This window comes from Astyanax mexicanus, chromosome 21 (assembly GCF_023375975.1).
Source record: "Astyanax mexicanus isolate ESR-SI-001 chromosome 21, AstMex3_surface, whole genome shotgun sequence".
Classification (NCBI taxonomy): Eukaryota; Metazoa; Chordata; class Actinopteri; order Characiformes; family Acestrorhamphidae; genus Astyanax; species Astyanax mexicanus.
Genome location: NC_064428.1, coordinates 30897963 through 30921176, shown reverse-complemented (window position 1 = coordinate 30921176; position 23214 = coordinate 30897963). Strand labels below are relative to the sequence as shown.

At 36.9% G+C, this 23214-nt stretch overlaps 1 protein-coding gene across 1 annotated transcript; it reads right to left on the bottom strand.

Moving 5' to 3' along the window:
* Positions 1-1326: 1326 nt before the first annotated feature.
* Positions 1327-20154, bottom strand: cpb2 (carboxypeptidase B2 (plasma)). Its single transcript, XM_022674634.2, has 11 exons — positions 20022-20154; positions 18618-18693; positions 5218-5342; positions 3959-4067; positions 3716-3817; positions 3399-3503; positions 3155-3265; positions 2684-2774; positions 2172-2374; positions 1786-1870; positions 1327-1698 (listed from the first exon to the last, which is right to left on the bottom strand). The coding sequence occupies exons 1-11, from the start codon at positions 20105-20107 to the stop codon at positions 1511-1513; spliced, it is 1281 nt and encodes a 426-aa protein (XP_022530355.2). The 5' UTR covers positions 20108-20154; the 3' UTR covers positions 1327-1510.
* Positions 20155-23214: the final 3060 nt, after the last annotated feature.

Below are 23214 nucleotides of genomic sequence, written 5' to 3'. Positions count from 1 at the left end.
TTTAAGTAAGTAAATGATGTGGGGTTGATGCTGCAGTTGGTCTGCAGGTCTGGGTTCAGCAACTGTATGTGCTGAAAGAATGAGTTCAGCTGACTACCTGAATATACTGAATATAGACCAGGTTATTCCATCCATGGAATTTTCTTCCCTGACGACAGGAATATTCCAAGATGACAATGTCAGGATTCATGGAGCTGGAATTGAAGAGCTGGAGCTGGAATGAAAGAGTGATTCAGGGAGCATGAGATCATCATTTTCACACAAAACAGTCCAGACCTTAACCCCATTGAGATTTTTTGGGATGTGCTGGATGGAAAAGGCTTTGTGCAGAGTGGTCAGAGTCTACCATCATCAATGCTGCTGCAAGATCTTGGTGAAAAATAAATGCAACACTGGATTGAAATAAATCTGGTGACATTGCAGAAGTTTTTTAAAACAATGCCACAGTGAATGCGTGCTGCAATCAAAGCTAAAGGCGGTCCAGGGTAATATTAGAGTGTACAACCTTTTTTTTGGCCAGGCAGTGTATTTTACCAGTCACATCATGTTCAAACGCTTTAATGTAATTTATAAAAGCTGAAAGTTAAGACAGTAAAATATATGGAGTTAATTTTGTGCCACAAAAAAACACAAAAAATAAAATCTGCAATCAAAATGTTAAGAGTCAAAAGAACAAAACTGAATGTTGCAAATTCAAAACAGAAATACATTTATCAAATATTTATTTTTAAATATGTTTGGTTACTGTGTTATTCTCTGCAGTGATTTGCGTACGAATTTTGCCAGTCTTCTACTATTCTTTCTTTTTTGTGTTTTGCTGAAGTCTTTTGCTTCTGAAATCTCTCATTTGCTTCTGCTTCACTTGTTTGCTTCTATATGTATATAATATGCAATATAATTTTGTTTATAAATATTATATACTTTCCCTTACAAATTGTACATGCTTTTTTACTATACATAGACAAAATACTCAACAAAAATAAACAAAGAAAAGGCAAAGGACAGATGACTTTAGAACTTTAGAGGGCCAATCAAATTTTAGCTGTGGCCAATGCCCTGTAGTCCCGCCACTAGAGTGCTGGTTTCCCAGTATTTCCCAGAACATCTTTCTCTTATAAAGCCCCCAACTCTGAAATACACTAAAATATTGTAATATTATTATTGTAGGGCCATAATAAAAGTTTCTACTGCTTGGCTCCTTCTACAGGTGTGGGTTTCAATTTTATTGTACTGCAGTTCAATCCCCGTCCACTTGTGGAACATGTAAGCTAAAAGACACAGAACTGCATCTGAAGTAAAAGAAACAATACATACAAATGCAAGAAATGCAAGCCTGTATTTTTATTAGCATTATTATACTTTTTGGCTTTACAGTTCAGAGATTGATAGAAAAGGTCTCACATTCATTACAGCCAACTTGAGGCCTGTTGAAGTTAAAAATCACACTGGCCTGAATGCCCAAATTACACACACTGAAGTACATCGAGCTGTTTCTCCGCAAAGCAAAAACTCATGGAATTTTCTGTAGAACACGCAGAGTAATGGTCTTCACAGCCAGAAGAGCTTCGTTGCAGGCACTGGAGATCAGCTCTGGTGGAAGGAGGAAGCCATACTTTCCACGGTCTTGAAGCTCGAAGGTAAACGAGTACGGAATCCCCTGATTGTAGGCCCAGTCATCTGAACCTCCAGGAGCTAAATCTGAAACAGCATTGAGATTTCCAACATCAGCACCTGCTCTCACTAATAATGCTCTTGTAGACAGACTTTGAAATGGATGAAACTTACATATAGTTTTTGCTCCAGCGCCATACTGATAAACGTTTCCATAAAATCGTCGTATTTTCGTTGCTGCATCCTGTGCAAGATCAAGCTGTAAAAGAACACACACACAACATCTGTAATAAAAAAAACACATACAGTACACAATTTTACAGGAACTGTTCATTTTACTGTTCAACTGTGATCTCCTCTGTAGTTGGTAAGGACTGTACATATAGTGTAAGAATATATACTGTATATAAGAATAGTGTGCTAAATTGTCAAGTCCATATAATACACCATAAAATAACAAATACACTGTATATCACATAACGAGAAAATGCAATATTTTATTTTTCCATATTACATCGCCCAGCCTTATCTGAGATCAGTGTAAAACAGTCAATACTCACCAGCTCTGCGTGGTTGCGAGCCAGCTCATAGGTGTAGGAGTAAGGGAACAGCAGCATCTGAGAGTAGGAGTGGATGGAAAGGTAGAGTTTGACCACTTCTTTTTTGGAGCGGAGGAATTTGGCCACAGCCTCCACCTCTGGCTCTGATTCCGGGTATGAACCGCAGTATATTTCAGAACAGGGAAAACTGGAGGCCCCCTCCGCTTTAGAGTAAAATAATGTTTACGACAAGAAAGAGTCAGGGTTTAATTCCAGTCAACTGTTTCACCAAGAATTAAAGTGTATGAAGCGTATAGCTTCTTAAGTTTCGCTATACTGCTGAGTATTATATGGGAATCGGCCCGAGTCACTAATTTGTTGGTATAAATGTCCATTATCTTCCAATGGAAAATTAAAAAGGAAAACTGCAAACACCAAATCAGACATGCCAACATAGCTAAGAATAAATGCACAGCTAGCTACAAACTGGTAGCTTTAATGATTTTTGTGTTGTGTGACTTGTTTTCACTCACTGCACCACTTGGCATCAAAGTTTCTGTTCAGGTCGACTCCAACACAGTCGCTTCCCTCTTTTACAGACCGGTTCTTCCTCCACATGCGGTTCTGTTTGAAGATAAACACATGGGAAATACAAGAGCTAGTAATGCTTGATGGGGCAATAACTGCTATTCACTATTTGTAGAAGTTTAAGGCCAAAACACATCATATTTTGCATATATTTTAGTAAAAAAAACATAAGATACAATCTACTTTAAGAAAGGCATCCACATCCACTTTAAGAAAGGCATGTTTTGATACTGTCCCGAAAAAAAAAAACAAAAAAACTTTTTTTTATTGTACATGATATATAATTATAACTAGCAACTAGGAAGAATGTGTTTATTATACAAAAAAAATGTTTTTTGAATGAGTGAAGTTTCATAGATATTGGTATGGGCTATCAAATTTCCACTAAAAACACAACCAGCTCATTAATCACTTACTGTGGTCCATGTATACTTATAACCATCCGGATTTAAGACGGGCAAGACATAAATATCCATCTTGTTCAGCATCTTTGTGACGTCACTATATTGGTTGTAATATGTGAGAGCCTGAGGAAAAAATATATTGTTGAACATTTTACACAACAAAACTTTACTGAATTTTGAAACAGGATGTAACTAATAAACCTTATACTGTAAATGTATTATTGATGTGTTAACAAGTTGTGTCTTAGGCTCATACATATTTGATAAAGTAGAGGCAAAATGCAGGTGAGATCCATTCTCTGGCATGAATTCCACAATCCATCCACATGGCTTTATCTACTGCTGGACGCTTTCCTGACAACTACACCACAAACAAACAAACGAACGGACAGAATTAGAAAATCAATTAAGCCACAATAGACATTACTGGGTATTGATTATATACCACTGGACAACTGAATATGCACTAATTGTAAAAAAAAAATAGTTCAATACCAGAATTACCAATAGTATCAAAAGTACATAAATAGCTACATTAAATATGTTTTGGAAATGTTTAATGCTAACATTTACCTTCAAAACATAAATTGGACGTTTCTCGAATGATGACCCAATTAACATCATTTCCGCCATGTCTGGATATTCTTGGCTTGTTTTATTTATCCAATAATAAATCTGTTGACAAGTTGGAATAACAGTCAGAGGATAAAAAGGAAACTCCCATAGCATAATATAGAAGCTAACAGCTAACTAAAATGTAAATAAAGGTTGTAAATAAAGTGTGAATGTGTTGCTTTCATGAAATGAAAATCATACATCTTCTAAAGAGAGATATCTGTCCTTGTTCATTCCTCCACTTCGAGGGTCTGTTGTTTCGTTTTTGGTTTGCTTCTCTATCAGGTGCTGTGCGTTTTCCAGCAAAACACTGTAATAAAACAGATTTGGAATACAGATACATTGCAGAAATGTTAGCTAGCATTGCAGTGCATGGAAGGATAGTAGTAGGAACCTGTAAAGAAACAAACATCAAATTTGTTAATGAGAAATAATAGCTAGCATTGCTAACAATAATAGTAAATGAAAATGTGGCGTATTTTACGGACTATAAGGCACACTATATGGCGCACTATCAATGAAGGTCTATTTTCATATATAAGGCGCACCTGATTATAAGGTGCATTTTAAGCGACACTAGTAAGGAACAGGGGTGTTGAAATGTTTTCCACTGGGGGTGGGGAAAGCACCTAAGTAAACAAAACTATAATTCTTTAAAAAAACATTTTCTTTAAACAAGCACAAGATATTACACAGATGACACAGAGAGACACAGATTTCTCTCCTGAAAACTGTTTATTTGGGTGAGTAAAGCATTTCCGTTTATTTACATTAACCTTAGATTTACAGTATTTTAGTGCGGTTAGCAGCAGCGCTAGCAGCAGCGGTTAGCAGCTTTTAGCGCTAGTAAATACTGCCCAACAGCGCTTTACTAAGGAACTCTGAGTGTTCCCGTAAACCAGGGCTCTTATCAGCAAGCATTTTGTCCCACATAGCTTGTTTTAACATGGGAAACACGCAGACTACAGTCCAATATAACTTTACTCGCATCAAAACTGCGAAAGAGCTAGCGCTTAGCATTGTTAGCGGCTAATGCTAATACTGCTCCAGTGTCAGTGCTGGAGAACTTAAGCTAAAACTCCTGTATAGTGGCTTTACTGCTTCTTAATACCTGACTGGTAGAATTCATACATAAGGTCCACTGGAATAAAAGGTGCACTGATGATTTTTTTGAAAATTTAAGGATTTTTAGTGAGCCTTATAGTGCCAAAAATATGGTAAACGCGGGAAAAGCAATAGCTAGCTAGTTAGCTAATGTATTGTAGTGTACATCACAAATATTGTAAAAAAATATGGTCAAATGTAGGCACTTTAGCTTTCTAAAATGTTCTAAAATGATTAAAAAACACAAAATACTAACATTCCAAGTTATTAATATGACAATAAGTGTTCCCTAGTCATTTCAATGTACTTTTGGTCCCGTTTGCATTTAATAAGGTTATGATTAATGATTACTGTACCTGTAGGTGATTTTATGTGCATCAAGCTGGTGGGTGACATGATGCACGCTGCCTGAATGTACGTACAGGTGGACGTCTGTTCTTGTTGTGATGTGACTGGGAGAAGCTGGTTGCCACAGCACTGTCTGATACAGAGTACAATTTGATTAGAAACCAATGACCATGTGATCTCGCATTATTTTATTTCAAAATTTGTTCTAAAACCTTAACATCAAAATGGGTTAGCACTAGCATTAGCATTGGGTAGACTGTCAAACATGATTTTGAAATTTTCAAGTTGGAAATCCAATATTTAAGTATTTAACTCAGCTGCACTTCTCCTATCACTAGTAATGCCCCAACACAAGGGTGAAGACATCCCATCATGAAAAAAAAATCCAATTTCTGGAAGCCCCTGTTAAAATGCGGGAGACTCCCTCAACCTCTTTGACAGCATAGCACAATATTTGAAACCTTTTTTTAAATCATATGTATTAATATTGAATCATTGTCTTTAATATTTAAACATAGGCTCCATCCCACTGTGGACTTGTTTTAAATAAATGTTTATGTTTAATAAGAAATTTTATTCAATTGACTTATTTATTTGTTCAGGTGTCAAAACTGGTAATGAAAATCATGGAGTACCGTAGCTTAAGGTCATAATGCACATTTTGGAGGTATATTTATTTATCATATGTATGCATCCAAAACTCTGAGTAAAGGATTAGTTATTCCCCCAGTTCACTGATTCCTAGTTATTTGTTTATGATAAATAAATTATTAATGAAGATTTTCTCGTGTATAATGCATTAATAGAATATTTAGGGAATATATATGATGTAAGGAAGTGTATTTTGGCCAATTAAACTGATTTCAGTTTAAATTAATTAAAAAAAACAATACTATGTGTTTATACATTGATATCTATTGCAAATTAAGGAGATTTGTTGAGTATTTTGGACATATATACTTTTCCATCCCCTATTAAGGTTATATTTTGAAGATAAAAGTTTTTAGAAATTTGTGTTATACCTAATAGAGGAGAAAATAATGGGACCTGATGTTAAGATAGCACTGTCCAAAGGATTTCCTCAAGGTATATAAACTATTTTTTAAATAAACAATCTGATCACTCAATGCCTTGTTTTAAATGTCAGTTTTACCAATGAAGTTTAGAGCTACTTTAAGCTTGTTAATAGTGTAAAAATTTTGATTTTTTAATGGGCAATGATATGCACCTATCACTAGCATTGTCAGCCTGTTATTTATTTCCTTTATTTAAATGTACTTCTTTTCATAACTATATTACAAATATTACAAATCCACAATTCCACTACATTTATACAGCTCTATCTCCTCGATCTTCTCTTTCTCTCTCTCTTTTCCTCACAGTAGTAACAGGTAGATCAGACCCCTGGATCTGGGTTCTCTGCGGTGATAAGTGATAACCGGTTAAAATTTGAAAAGACACTTAAGGACCTCCAAAAGGACACCAGGAGATGCCAAAAGGACACTTTGGAGATGCCCAAATGAACACTTGGAGATCACCAAAAGAAGAACTGGAGATGCCCAAATGGACACTTGGGGATCTTCAAAAGGTCACTTAGAGATCTCCAAAAGGACACTTGAAGATGCCCAAATGGACACTTGAAGAGATCCCCAAAATGACAATTGAAGAGATCACCAAAAGGTCACCTGGAGATCCCCAAGAGGGCACTTGGAGATGCCCAAAATGACACTTGGAGATGCCCAAAAGGACACTTGGAGATGCCACTTGGAGATGCCACTTGGAGATCTCCAAAAGGACACTTGGAATGCCCAAAAGGACACTTGGAGATGCCCAAAGGGACACTTGGAGATGCCACTTGAAGATCTCCAAAAGGACACTTGGAAATGCCCAAAAGGACACTTGGAGATGCCCAAAAGGACACTTGAAGAGATCACCAAAATGACACCTGGAGATCCCCAAGAGGGCACTTGAAGATGCCCAAAATGACACTTGGAGATGCCCAAAAGGACACCTGGAGATGCCCAAAAGGACACCTGGAGATGCCCAAAAGGACACTTGGAGATGCCACTTGGAGATCTCCAAAAGGACACTTGGAATGCCCAAAAGGACACTTGGAGATGCCCAAAGGGACACTTGGAGATGCCACTTGAACATCTCCAAAAGGACACTTGGAAATGCCCAAAGGGACATTTGGAGATGCCCAAAAGGACACTTGCAGCTCTCCAAAAGGATACTTGGAGATGCCCAAAGGGACACCTGAAGATGCCCAAAAGGACACTTGGAGATCTCCAAAAGGACACTTGGAGATCTCCAAAAGGACACTTGGAGATGCCCAAAAGGACACTTGGAGAAATCCAAAAGGACACTTGGAGATCTCCAAAAGGACACTTGGAGATGCCCAAAGGGACACTTGGAGATGCCACTTGAACATCTCCAAAAGGACACTTGGAAATGCCCAAAGGGACATTTGGAGATGCCCAAAAGGACACTTGCAGCTCTCCAAAAGGATACTTGGAGATGCCCAAAGGGACACCTGAAGATGCCCAAAATGACACTTGGAGATGCCCAAAATGGAACTTGGAGATACACTTAGAGATCCTCAAAAGAAGGCCTGGAGATGCCCAAAAGGACACCTGGAGATCTCCAAAAGGACACTTGGAGATGCCCAAAAGGACACTTGGAGATCTCCAAAAGGGAACTTGAAGATGCCCAAAATGACACTTGGAGATGCCCAAAAGGACACTTGGAGAAATCCAAAAGGACACTTGGAAATGCCTAAAATATCACTTGGAGATCTCCAAAAGGACACTTGGAGATCTCCAAAAGGGCACTTGGAGATCTCCAAAAGGACACTTAGAGAAGCCCAAAATGACACTTGGAGATCTCCAAAATGACACTTGGAGATGCCCAAAAGGACACCTGGAGATTCCCAAAGAGACACTTGGAGATGCCCAAAAAGATTCCCAAAAGGACACTTGGAGATGACCAAAAGGACACTTGGAGATGCCCAAAGAGACACATGGAGAGGCCACTTGGAGATCTCCAAAAAGACACTTGGAAATGCCCAAAAGGACACTTGGAGATGCCCAAAAGGACACTTGTAGCTGTCCAAAAGGACACTTGGAGATGCCCAAAATGACACTTGCAGCTCTCCAAAAGGACACTTGGAGATCTCCAAAAAGACACTTGGAGATGCCCAAAATGGAACTTGCAGATACCCGAAATTACACTTAGAGATCCCCAAAAGAAGAACTGGAGATGCCCAAAAGGACACTTGGCGATACCCAAAATGACACTTGGAGATGCCCAAAGGTACACTTGGAGCTCTTCAAAAGGACACTTGGAGATGCCCAAAAGGGCACTTGGAGATGCCCAAAATTACACTTAGAAAAGAAGACCTGGAGATGCCCAAAGGGACACTTGGAGATCTCCAAAAAGACAGTTGGAGATGGCCAAAAGGACACTTGGAGATCTCCAAAAGGACACTTGGAGATCTCCAAAAGGACACTTGGAGATGCCCAAAAGGACACTTGGAGATCTCCAAAATGGAACTTGAAGATGCCCAAAATGACACTTGGAGATGCCCAAAAGGACACTTGGAGATGACCAAAAGGACACTTGGAGATCGCCAAAAAGACACTTGGAGATGACCAAAAGGACACTTGGAGAAATCCAAAAGGATACTTGGAGATGCCCAAAAAGATTCCCAAAAGGACACTTGGAGATGACCAAAAGGACACTTGGAGATGCCCAAAAGGACACTTGGAGCTCTCCAAAATGACACTTGAAGATGACCAAAAGGACACTTGGAGAAATCCAAAAGGACACTTGGAAATGCCTAAAATAACACTTGGAGATCTCCAAAAGGACACTTGGAGATCTCCAAAAGGGCACTTGGAGATCTCCGAAAGGACACTTAGAGAAGCCCAAAAGGACACCTGGAGATTCCCAAAGGGACACTTGGAGATGCCCAAAAAGATTCCCAAAAGGACACTTGGAGATGACCAAAAGGACACTTGGAGATGCCCAAAGAGACACTTGGAGAGGCCACTTGGAGATCTCCAAAAACACACTTGGAAATGCCCAAAAGGACACTTGGAGATGCCCAAAAGGACACTTGGAGCTCTCCAAAATGACACTTGAAGATGCCCAAAATGACACTTGCAGCTCTCCAAAAGGACACTTGGAGATGCCCAAAGGGACACTTGGAGATGCCCAAAAGGAAACTTGGAGATCTCCAAAAAGACACTTGGAGATGCCCAAAATGACACTTGAAGATGCCCAAAGGGACACTTGGAGATGCCCAAAAGGAAACTTGGAGATCTCCAAAAAGACACTTGGAGATGCCCAAAATGGAACTTGCAGATAACCGAAATTACACTTAGAGATCCCTAAAAGAAGCCCAAAATAACACTTAGAAATGCCCAAAATGACACTTGGAGATGCCCAAAAGTACACTTGGAGATCTCCAAATGACACTTGGAGATGCCCAAAAGGACACTTGGAGATGCCCAAAAGGACACTTGGAGGTCTCCAAAAGGACACTTGGAGATGCCCAAAATGACACTTGGAGGTCTCCAAAAGGACACTTGAAGATCTCCAAAAGGACACTTAGAGAAGCCCAAAATGACACTTGGAGATGCCCAAAAGGACACTTGGAGGTCTCCAAAAGGACACTTGAAGATCTCCAAAAGGACACTTAGAGAAGCCCAAAATGACACTTGGAGATGCCCAAAAGGACACTTGGAGCTCTCCAAAATGACACTTGAAGATGCCCAAAATGACACTTGCAGCTCTCCAAAAGGACACTTGGAGATGCCCAAAGGGACACTTGGAGATGCCCAAAAGGAAGCTTGGAGATCTCCAAAAAGACACTTTGACATGCCCAAAAGGACACTTGGCGATACCCAAAATGACACTTGGAGATCTCCAAAAGGGAACTCGGAGATGCCCAAAATGACACTTGGAGATGCCCAAAAGGACACTTGGAGATATCCAAAAGGAAACTTGGAAATGCCTAAAATAACACTTAGAAATGCCTAAAATAACACTTTGAGATATCCAAAAGGACACTTGGAGATGCCCAAAATGACACTTGGAGCTCTCCAAAAGGACACTTAGAGAAGCCCAAAATAACACTTAGAAATGCCCAAAAGGACACTTGGAGATGCCCAAAATGACACTTGGAAGTCTCCAAAAGGACACTTGGAGATGCCCAAAAGGACACTTGGAGATGCCCAAAATGACACTTGGAGATGCCCAACAGGACACTTGGAGATCTCCAAAAGGACACTTAGAGAAGCCCAAAATAACTCTTAGAAATGCCCAAAATGACACTTGGAGATGCCCAAAAGTACACTTGGAGATCTCCAAAATGACACTTGGAGATGCCCAAAAGGACACATGGAGATACCCAAAAGGACACTTGGAGGTCTCCAAAAGGACACTTGGAGATGCCCAAAATGACACTTGGAAATCTCCAAAAGGACACTTGGAGATACCCAAAATAACACTTGCAAATGCCCAAAATGACACTTGGAGATGCCCAAAATGACACCTGGAGATGCCCAAAAGGACACCTGGAGATGCCCAAAAGGACACTTAGAGATGCCCAAAAGGACACTTGGAGATACCCAAAATGACACTTGGAGATGCCCAAAATGACACTTTACTAAATATATATTTACCTGTACTCTGAACTGGAGTCACACACAATACCTGTTTAAAGGTTAGAAGAATATTCTCTGCTGTTGAATCTTAATTACGTTCATGCAGAACGTAATTAAGATTCACCAGCAGAGAATATTCTCCAACCTTTAAACAGGTATTGTGTGTGACTCCAGTTCAGAGTACAGGTAAATATATATTTAGTATATATTTAATGTATAAGTATTGTGCCGGTGGAGCGTGACTGTCTCTTCCTCTATTTTTTTCTATGTTCTCTGCACGTCGTTTTTTTGACCGAAGGAACGCTGCATTGGGGCTTGTCTGTGCATACCGTCCAATCAAAATTGCTGCTGGTTCCATAGGGGCGGTCCTTGGGTAAAAGGGTTTGCCTGTAAGATTTGGGCGTGGGGAGAACGCTTGATGCGTTTAAACTGGATATGTTTAAACTGTGGTGGTTTTAAACTCTGGTGGCTTAAACTGATTTAAAGAGCTGGTGGTTTTAAGATGTGATATTTTTAAGTTGTGGTGGTTTAAACTACGATATTTTTAAGCTGTGGTGGTTTAAACTACGATATTTTTAAGCTGTGGTGGTTTAAACTACGATATTTTTAAGCTGTGGGATATTTTTACGATATTTTGAAACTGATTTTTTGAGCTGTGGTGGTTTTAAACTGTTTTTTTTTTGCTGTGGTGGTTTTAAGATGTGATCTTTTTAGGCGGTTGTGGTTTTAAAAGATTTAAAATGTGGTGGTTTTAAGATGTGATATTTTTAAGCTGTGGTGGTTTTAAGCTGTGTGAGATTGTTTGGCTGTGAAGATCTCGCTCTGAATATTAGTTTTAATATGTAGCCTTTCCCTTTGTACTTTAGCTCACAGTTTCATCTAATTTTTCTATCTCTCTCTCTCTACTCTTCCCACAGCGATGTAGGTTAAGTCTGCGCGCGCAACACGTAGCTGTTGCTTTGTTAGACACAGCAGGTCCGCGTCCCACCTGTTGTATGTTTTCTTTGTTTAGGTTGTTCTTGTTCAGGCAGGTAGGACGAGGCTGAAGTTGGTTTGATATTCGCAGCTCCAGATTCGTTTGGCTCGATATTCGCAGCCTCGTATTCCCCGGCTGAAGTTGGTTTGATATTCGCAGCTGCCGCTTCACTGAACCACCGTGAACTAAAGGGAGCGTTCACAAACACCCGCTGTTTATATTAAACACCTCACAGATCAACACTGAAGGAGATAGAATGAAGAAAAGCAGTACATCTGTTTATTAACAATGTAAATATACAATATATTATTAAATATAATTTTGTATATTGTAAAATATTTATTTTAATTACTGAATTTATAATTATATATTACAATAAATAATTAAATATATATATTTAATAAAATTATATTTTAAAAGCCATTGCGCTCAAAAAATATGAGGCAGATGTTCAAGTGTGATTTTGAAGAACTTTTTCATGTTGGGCCAGAACAAATACACATGATCTGAAGAGTACTAGTCTTCTACTTTAAGAAAAACCTGGAATTAGCTTGGCCCAAGCTGATTTTATACTTTAAAATGAACTGGCAAACTTTGAAAGACTTTTTCATCTTGGGCCAGAACACATACACATCAGATGAAGAGAACTACTCTCCCACTTTGAGGAAAACCTGGAAATAGCCTGGCCCGAGCTGATTTTATACTTTAAAATGAACTGGCAACATAGCATACCAATCCATAATGCACAATTTTTTTTATGTAAAGCTGATGTTCTAGTGTGATTTTGAAGGACTTTTTCATCTTGGGCCAGACCAAATACACATGATCTAAAGAGTACTAGTCTTCTACTTTAGGGAAAGCCTGGAAATAGCCTGGCCCAAGCTGATTTTATACTTTAAAATGAACTGGCAACATGTAATAACGATCCATAATGCACAAAGAAATTGAATATAAAGCTGATGTTCTAGTGTGATTTTGAAGGACTTTTTAATCTTGGGCCAGAACAAATACACATGATCTGAAGAGAACTAGTCTTCTTCTTTAAGGAAAACCTGGAATTAGCCTGGCCCGAGCTGATTTTATACTTTAAAATGAACTGGCAACATGGAATACCGATCCATAAAGCAAATTTTTTTTATGTAAAGCTGATGTTCCAGTGTGATTTTGAAGGACTTTTTCATCTTGGGCCAGACCAAATACACATGATCTGAAGAGTACTAGTCTTCTACTTTAAGGAAAACCTGGAATTAGCCTGGCCCGAGCTGATTTTATACTTTAAAATGAACTGGCAACATGGCCTACCGATCCATAATGCACAAAAAAATTTTATATAAAGCTGATGTTCTAGTGTGATTTTGAAGGACTTTTTAATCTTGGGCCAGACCAAATACACATGATCTAAAGAGTACTAGTCTTCTACTTTAAGGAAAACCTGGAAATAGCTTGGCCCAAGCTGATTTTATACCTTAAAATGAACTGGCAACATGGAATACCGATCCATAATGCACAATTTTTTTTATGTAAAGCTGATGTTCCAGTGTGATTTTGAAGAACTTTTTCATATTGGGCCAGACCAAATACACATGATCTGAAGAGTACTAGTCTTCTACTTTAGGGAAAGCCTGGAATTAGCCTGGCCCAAGCTGATTTTATACTTTAAAATTAACTGGCAACATGGCATACTGATCCATAAGGCAGAAAAAAGTTTAATTTAAAGCTGATGTTCTAGTGTGATTTTGAAGGACTTTTTCATATTGGGCCAGACCAAATACACATGATCTAAAGAGTACTAGTCTTCTACTTTAGGGAAAGCCTGGAATTAGCCTGGCCCAAGCTGATTTTATACTTTAAAATTAACTGGCAACATGGCATACCGATCCATAAGGCAGAAAAAAGTTTAATTTAAAGCTGATGTTCTAGTGTGATTTTGAAGGACTTTTTAATCTTGGGCCAGACCAAATACACATGATCTGAAGAGTACTAGTCTTCTTCTTTAAGGAAAACCTGGAATTAGCCTGGCCCAAGCTGATTTTATACTTTAAAATGAACTGGCAACATGTAATACCGATCCATAATGCACAAAGAAATTGAATATAAAGCTGATGTTCTAGTGTGATTTTGAAGGACTTTTTAATCTTGGGCCAGAACAAATACACATGATCTGAAGAGAACTAGTCTTCTACTTTAAGGAAAACCTGGAATTAGCCTGGCCCGAGCTGATTTTATACTTTAAAATGAACTGGCAACATAGCATACCGATCCATAATGCACAATTTTTTTTATGTAAAGCTGATGTTCCAGTGTGATTTTGAAGGACTTTTTAATCTTGGGCCAGACCAAATAGACATGATCTAAAGAGTACTAGTCTTCTACTTTAAGAAAAACCTGGAATTAGCCTGGCCCAAGCTGATTTTATACTTTAAAATGAATTGGCAACATGGTATAACGAGCCATTTTGCACAAAAAGCCACTGTTCCAGTACAATTTTGAAGAATTTTTTAATCTTGGGCCAGAACAAATACACATGATCTGAAGAGAACTAGTCTTCTACTTTAAGGAAAACCTGGAATTAGCCTGGCCCGAGCTGATTTTATACTTTAAAATGAACTGGCAACATAGCATACCGATCCATAATGCACAATTTTTTTTATGTAAAGCTGATGTTCCAGTGTGATTTTGAAGGACTTTTTCATATTGGGCCAGACCAAATACACATGATCTGAAGAGAACTAGTCTTCTTCTTTAAGGAAAACCTGGAATTAGCCTGGCCCGAGCTGATTTTATACTTTAAAATTAACTGGCAACATGGAATACCGATCCATAATGCACAATTGTTTTTATGTAAAGCTGATGTTCTAGTGTGATTTTGAAGGACTTTTTAATCTTGGGCCAGACCAAATAGACATGATCTAAAGAGTACTAGTCTTCTACTTTAAGAAAAACCTGGAATTAGCCTGGCCCAAGCTGATTTTATACTTTAAAATGAATTGGCAACATGGTATAACGAGCCATTTTGCACAAAAAGCCACTGTTCCAGTACAATTTTGAAGAATTTTTTAATCTTGGGCCAGAACAAATACACATGATCTGAAGAGAACTAGTCTTCTACTTTAAGGAAAACCTGGAAATAGCCTGGCCCGAGCTGATTTTATACTTTAAAATGAACTGGCAATATGGCATACCGATCCATAAAGCACAATTTTTTTATGTAAAGCTGATGTTCCAGTGTGATTTTGAAGGGCTTTTTCATCTTGGGCCCGACCAAATACACATGATCTGAAGAGTACTAGTCTTCTACTTTAAGAACAACCTGGAATTAGCCTGGCCTAAGCTGATTTTATACTTAAAAATGAACTGGCAACATGGCATACCGATCCATAAAGCACAATTTTTTTATGTAAAGCTGATGTTCCAGTGTGATTTTGAAGGACTTTTTCATCTTGGGCCAGACCAAATACACATGATCTAAAGAGTACTAGTCTTCTTCTTTAAGGAAAACCTGGAAGTAGCTTGGCCCGAGCTGATTTTATACTTTAAAATGAATTGGCAACATAGCATACCGATCCATAATGCACAATTTTTTTTTTATGTATAGCAGATGTTCAAGTGTGATTTTGAAGAACTTTTTCATGTTGGGCCAGACCAAATACACATGATCTGAAGAGTACTAGCCTTCTACTTTAAGGAAAACCTGGAAGTAGCCTGGCCCAAGCTGATTTTATACTTTAAAATGAACTGGCTACATGGTATAACGAGCCATAATGCACAATTTTTTTTATGTAAAGCTGATGTGTGATTTTGAAGGACTTTTTCATCTTGGGCCAGACCAAATACATATGATCTAAAGAGTACTAGTCTTCTACTTTAAGGAAGTTTTGGGATTTGCCTGGCCTGAGCTGATTTTAGACTGCACAATTAATTGGCAACATGGCAGCACAAAAAAAATATTATTTAAAGCTGATATTCCAGTATGATTTTGGACTTTTTTTCAGACCAAATACACATCAGATGAAGAGTTCTGGTATTCTCAAAATCAATGCTTTATATTCATTATTTCTGTGCAAAATGGCTTTCATGTCATGTTGCCAGTTCATTTTAAAGTATAAGATCAGCTTGGGCCAGGCTAATTCCAAGTTTTCCTTAAAGTAGAAGACTAGTTCTCTTCAGATCATGTGTATTTGTTCTGGCCCAAGATTAAAAAATTCTTCAAACTTGTACTGGAACAGTGGCTTTTTTGTGCAAAATGGCTCGTTATACCATGTTGCCAGTTCATTTTAAAGTATAAAATCAGCTCAGGCCAGGCTATTTCCAGGCTTTCCTTAAAGTAGAAGACTAGTACTCTTTAGATCATGTGTATTTGGTCTGGCCCAAGATAAAAAAGTCTTTCAAAATCACACTAGAACATCAGCTTTACATAAAAAAATGTGCAGTATGGGTCGTTATACCATGTTGCCAGTTCATTTTAAAGTATAAAATCAGCTTGGGCCAGGCTATTTCCAGGTTTTCCTTAAAGTAGAAGACTAGTACTCTTTAGATCATGTGTATTTGTTCTGGCCCAAGATTAAAAAGTCCTTCAAAATCACACTAGAACATCAGCTTTATATTCAATTTTTTTGTGCATTATGGATCGGTAGGCCATGTTGCCAGTTAATTTTAAAGTATAAAATCAGCTTGGGCCAGGCTAATTCCAGGTTTTCCTTAAAGAAGAAGACTAGTACTCTTCATATCATGTGTATTTGTTCTGGCCCAAGATGAAAAAGTCCTTCAAAATCACACTGGAACATCAGCTTTACATAAAGAAAAATTGTGCATTATGGATCGGTATTCCATATTGCCAGTTCATTTTAAAGTATAAAATCAGCTCGGGCCAGGCTAATTCCAGGTTTTCCTCAAAGTGGGAGAGTAGTTCTCTTCATCTGATGTGTATGTGTTCTGGCCCAAGATGAAAAAGTCTTTCAAAGTTTGCCAGTTCATTTTAAAGTATAAAATCAGCTTGGGCCAGGCTAATTCCAGGTTTTTCTTAAAGTAGAAGACTAGTACTCTTCAGATCATGTGTATTTGTTCTGGCCCAACATGAAAAAGTTCTTCAAAATCACACTTGAACATCTGCCTCATATTTTTTGAGCGCAATGGCTTTTAAAATATAATTTTATTAAATATATATTTAATTATTTATTGTAATATATAATTATGAATTCAGTAATTAAAATAAATATTTTACAATATACAAAATTATATTTAATAATATATTGTATATTTACATTGTTAATAAACAGATGTACTGCTTTTCTTCATTCTATCTCCTTCAGTGTTGATCTGTGAGGTGTTTAATATAAACAGCGGGTGTTTGTGAACGCTCCCTTTAGTTCACGGTGGTTCAGTGAAGCGGCAGCTGCGAATATCAAACCAACTTCAGCCGGGGAATACGAGGCTGCGAATATCGAGCCAAACGAATCTGGAGCTGCGAATATCAAACCAACTTCAGCCTCGTGCAGGGTGCAGGTAGGCTGGTAGTTCTTTGACTCCATCAGAGTGTAGTTTATTTACGTGCAGAACGCGAAACTTGAACTGTTCATCAATTAATCTAATTATACATGTTTAGCTATTTTCTGAATTGTGCTTACTCTCTTTTAATATTATTGTCTTTAAATAACGAGTGTCACTAAAACATTAAAACAACGTTGTTTAAATATGAAACTATTGTCTTAGTCCTTCACTTCCGCCAACCACCACATTCCATGTTTGTATGAACAGAATTATTATTTTTTATGCAGGGCGTGCGCGTTTATGGACGGAGCGCACTTTTTTATGCACGGAATGAGTTTTGTATTTTTGTATTTATGCACTGGATGGGTTTTTACGCACGCAGCGCACTTCTAGGCACAGGATGAGTTTTACACACGCAGCGCGCTTTTATGCAGGGGATGCGTTTTTACGCACGGAATGCACTTTTACACATAGAATGCGCTTTTATGCACAGGTGCATTTTTACGCACGGAGCGCGCTTTTACGCACAGAGCGCGCTTTTACGCACGGAATGCGTTTTTACGCACGGGATGCACTTTTACTCACGGGGTGCCTTTTTACGCACAGAGCGCGCAGTAACGCACGGAGCGCGCTTTTACGCACGGGATGCGCTTTTACGCACGGGATGCGCTTTTATGCATGGGGTGTATTTTTACGCACGGAGCGCGCATTAACGCACGGAGTGCGCTTTTACGCACGGAATGCGCTTTTACGCACGGGATGCGCTTTTACGCATGGGGTGTATTTTTACGCACGGAGCGCGCATTAACGCACGGAGTGCGCTTTTACGCACGGAATGCGCTTTTACGCACGGGATGCGCTTTTACGCACGGGGTGTATTTTTACGCGCGGAGCGCGCATTAACGCACGGAGGTTTTTTTAGGCATGGAAAGCATTTTTTACTTACAGAGTGCGTTTTTATGCACAGCACAGAGGAGAATCATCTAAGCAGGTAAAGAAAGCGTTTAGAAAGTATTTCAGCATTCAGAAGTTCATAGCTCTGCACTGATTCTCTAAAATTAATTTCTATATCTCAGACTTTTCTTCTTACTTTTACACTCACTTCTACACTGCTGCAGCTTTTCTTAAAAACATTTTTACCCCTTCAACTAAAAAACTAACTAAATCAGTTTTATGTCACTTTATATCACGTGAAAAATTTAACTGACAATCACTTCACAGCTTAAAGAAAAAAAACAAAAATAACAAAAAGCCAGAGTGGGAGGTGGACACATACCTGGTTATCTCTGGTTATATTCTTCAGAACGTTCACCTGTTCTTCAGTTGTAGCTCTGATGGACAGAACTTGGTCACTGTTTTAGGGGGGAAATGATTAGCAAATTTATTAGCTTTCTTCTTTCTTGCTTATGCACTTTAAATTATGAATATCTTCAGCTTTAACCTTTAACGCATTTTTTATTTCTCTTTGCTATTTTATTTAATTGGCACCTGATTAGTGTAAAAACAAAGAATTATCCTTTTAATGATGTAGTTTCCTAGAGAAATTATGTCCATATATGAGGACTATATTTTAATAGAACACAGTGAAGTCGTAATTAGTAATGATGTGCAAAACATCATTAAGCTGGTTACGCAGAATAGCTCTTGATTGGTATGGGGGATGATTTGGGATTTTTGAGTTTAGCTGCTTTATAAAAGCATAACCAACCTGACCAAGCTAAACCACCTGTGATTAGGCTTGACTGTGTTGATAGACTTGTTTCAGATTAAACCACAGTGTTCAGAGCGCCACCTGGTGTCCTCAGGTTGCTGTTAACAGGAAGACCTGTTACTGCCCTGCTGACAGTACTGAGGAGAGCTCTCAGAGGATAAATTAGTAAATGAATGAGTTTAGTTTAATGAATCTGCAGTGTGGATCTAGTTCACAATGGAGCATAAATACATAACATAGTAAAATTATATGATAAAAAATAAATAAAATGCTTGGCTTTACTGGCAAAGAGAACCGCATACCTTTTTAAAAAAAAATTCTAAACCAGCTCTGAACTGAACTGAGCGTGTTCAGATCCGAGTGGAGGCTAACGCTAATGCTGATACACAAATGCTATAATTATATGAACAAACTATAATAAAGTAAATAAATCAGTCCAGTCTATAATGCCTGATTATATAAACCATTTGGTTGTTTTGCTATTTATACAAACATAATGATCAGGATGGATCGGTATTGCCTACAGTACATTGTATATTTTTGCACTGGATTTGCAAGAAGTTCAAACACCTGCTACCAGCTACCAGCCAAAACTGGTGTTGAGCTGGATTTTTCAGCAGGGATATTACACAATTATTAAGAGGAATAGTTTGTTTACAGCTTCAGACTGTGTGATTCGTTCTCCTGCTGAACTTTGCCCATTAAATCTAAACAAGTAAACCTGCACATGTCCATAATACATAAAGTATTTCTAACTTCGCAGACTACAAACTTGGCATTATCCACCTTCATCTACAACATTATATATAGGATTATTAGACAGGGATTAAGACTAGTTTTGCTACACAGCATTCTAAATCCAGATTTTACACAGAAAGGTAAATGAACCTAATCTCTCTCCGGGAAATTGCCCCTAACAGAGTAACAGGCTATCAGGAGTAAGAACACAGTAAAATCAGTACTACTTACTGTTCTGTGCTGTTCTGTGTGCAGTCACTGCTCTCTATTACGCTGTAAAAACATATTAAAAAAGCTAAAATAGCAAGAGGCCTCATCTTTGCTCTGCTGGAAAATAACACACCAGTGCTACAGCAAGGAAACGAACATTATTGATTTGGAACTGTTGACTTTAGCTAAAAGATAAACTGTCTTTCATAACCAGTGAAAACATCTGTAGTATATATTAGTAGTATGTCCTATAGTTCTTCAAAAATTATATAGAATTTTATATATATAGTTATTTTATATAAGTGTAGTGTTATAATGTTTTATTTCTCTTATAAACTATTATTTAGAAATGATGAGTGGCTGCTAAAAGTAAATTCTGATGATGAAGAGAGTTTGTATCTTTATAAAACAGACATTTTTATTTATTTAAAGGTATAGTTTGTAGTTTAGGTAAACCTATAGTTTATTTAGCATTTTTCTGTGGGTTTTCTAGTGTTGCAGTATAATGTGTACTTTGGAATGGTCCAGTGTGTACCTTTACGTGTATACGTACAGTTTGTCCTGTTTTATATAACTATAATGCAGTGTGTAGCTGTTCTGTACGTGTTCTGGACCAGCAGTTCTCAGTCCTGATCCTGGAGTTCCTCCAGTCGCACAGTTTGTCCTTCTCATGTTTTTTTCCAAGCTGCCAACTCTCACACATTGACCATCCCTGCTGGTATATGGACATGTATTTTTTTTATAGGTGAAATACATTTTAATTATTGAATAATTTTAAACCAATGTAGTATATAAAGGGAAAATGTTAAAATGTATTTATTAATGTAATAATATATATTTATTTTACAGTACTATTATTATAAAATACTAATAAATATATAGCCATGGGTCAATATGTTAGATAAAGGAAAATAAAGGGAAAATGTTAAAATGTATTTATTAATGTAATAATATATATTTATTTTACACTTAGGGACAATTAGCTTATAAACTAATAAAGTACTAATACATATATAGTCATGGGTCAATATGCAAAAGATTAAAAAGTTTACAAATATTTATTCTTTATATTTATTCTTCCTTTACTTAAAGTATCTTCTCTTGGAGACTTATATAATATATGGTTCACTTTTGATTGTTATACATTAATGAGTTATTTGATTGTGTTAAGTTTACTTTGTTAATTTATTTAGGTTACGGGTTGAAAGAAAATGATTTGTTTATTTTGTATATGTTTACTAAAATTGTTTTGGCCATAATCATACATTACAAATATTAATACCAAAAGCAGTGTGTAAGACTGGGGGAGGAGCACATGCTGAATTTTAAAACCTTATGAATATGAACTTGTTTTTATTTATTTATTTATTTTTTTGCATTATTTGAGGTCTCACAGCTCTGTATCTTTTTTGTCATTTCAGCAATTTCTCATTTTCTGCAGATAAATGCTTTCAATGACAATGTTTTTATTTGGAATTTGGGAGAAATGTTGTCTGTAGTTTATAGAATAAAACAACAATGTTCATTTAACTCAAACATAAACCTATAAATAAAATTTAAAGGAATATCCTGATCAAGTCATTAATTACGTGAATTATGTGTTTTTAGCCGTTTAGCTCCATTCACCCCCATTCATTTTGGACTCACTCGCGGGCTCCCTCTAGCGGTGTGCAGTGATTTACTAATATAACGGAGGAGATAGAAAATGACTACAAACCTATAATAAATCGCTATAAACCAGCTCTGATCATTTTTACCCCTCCAGCAGAAATCCACCTGTTTATCCATTTAAAGGAAATTATTTCTTCATTTTTCACGTTTTGCATTTATGTTTTTTTTTATTCAACTGGTACTTGAAGATTAAAATTGTAAAAATGACAACTTGTGTTGAAAGTAAAAAAAAATACAATTAAACAAAAAAATCAGAATCCTACATCCTTTGTTCTTTACAATTACATCAAATTGTGCGATTAATTCGTCATTTTTTAATTGATCAAAATCTCTATTATATATTTTTTATAACAATAACAATTTACCATTGTTTAAGAGTTCAGAAAGTTTGGACACGCCTGTTTTTCTGCATTGTAGTGTTAATAGTAATGTCAACAAAACTATGAAGAAACATATGGGAAAAAGTGGTAAAGAAACCAGAATATGTTTTATGTTTGACATTCTTCAAAGTAGCTTAGATTACAGTTTTGCACATCTTGAACTCATCAAGAGTTAATTACTAAAATGTCTTTTCTCTTAATCTGTTTGAGAGCATCAGTTGTAAAGTTGTAAAGAGGTAGAGTTGGGAGTATTATGGGAAGAACTACTCAACTAAGTAAAGCAAAAAAATACTTTAAGAAATGAAGTTCCTAGAAGGAAATGCTTCTTCACAGAGTATTTTGGTTTGTTTAACACTTTTAAGATACTACATGAATCATTATGTGCAGAGGTGCATGAATTACATTTGCTCAAGTTACTGTAATTGAGTAGATTTTATGAGTAATTTGTAATTTTAAAGTAGTTCTAAAATAGGTAATTTTACTTTTACTTAAGTACATTTTTACACACATAATTTACTTTGCTACATTGGAAAACTCCCCATTACTGAGTAAAAAATAAAATGCTGGGGAAAAAAAAACAATTGTCTGAATTAAAAAAAAAAAAAATTGGCACGGATGCTCGCGCGTGGAATAACGAGGCAATAACGTCCTCTTGCAATACAAAATGTGCCCCACCGGACAGAGCTGTCAGCTTTCAAAACTTCCACATCAAACCTGCGAAAGCATTTGGTGTAAGTACTTTGAACAATCTGCTTAAACAATCTGCTTAAATGTAAAACAAAAAAAAAAAACATGTAAATAGTAGTTAAAGTAAAGCAATGGCAAGTTAAATAATAATAATGAACTGTAAAACTGTAAAAATACAGTTTACAGTCACCTATATTACCATAACTTTTTAATAGTAAAGAAAAAAAATGGATCATAGAAACCTATGCCTGTCTAATAATATTGCCTGAAAGGTTTAAAATATTATGTGAAATAATAGTTCATTAAAATTAATAATTAGATAAATAGTTTTTACTTTTTTACAACAAATAATTAAAAGTAACTATGTAACTTTTACTCAAATTACATTTTAAATTGAGTACTTTTTTACTTTTACTTGAGTAGAATTTTAGCGAATTAAAGGTACTTTTACTTAATTACAATTTTTCAGTCCTTTT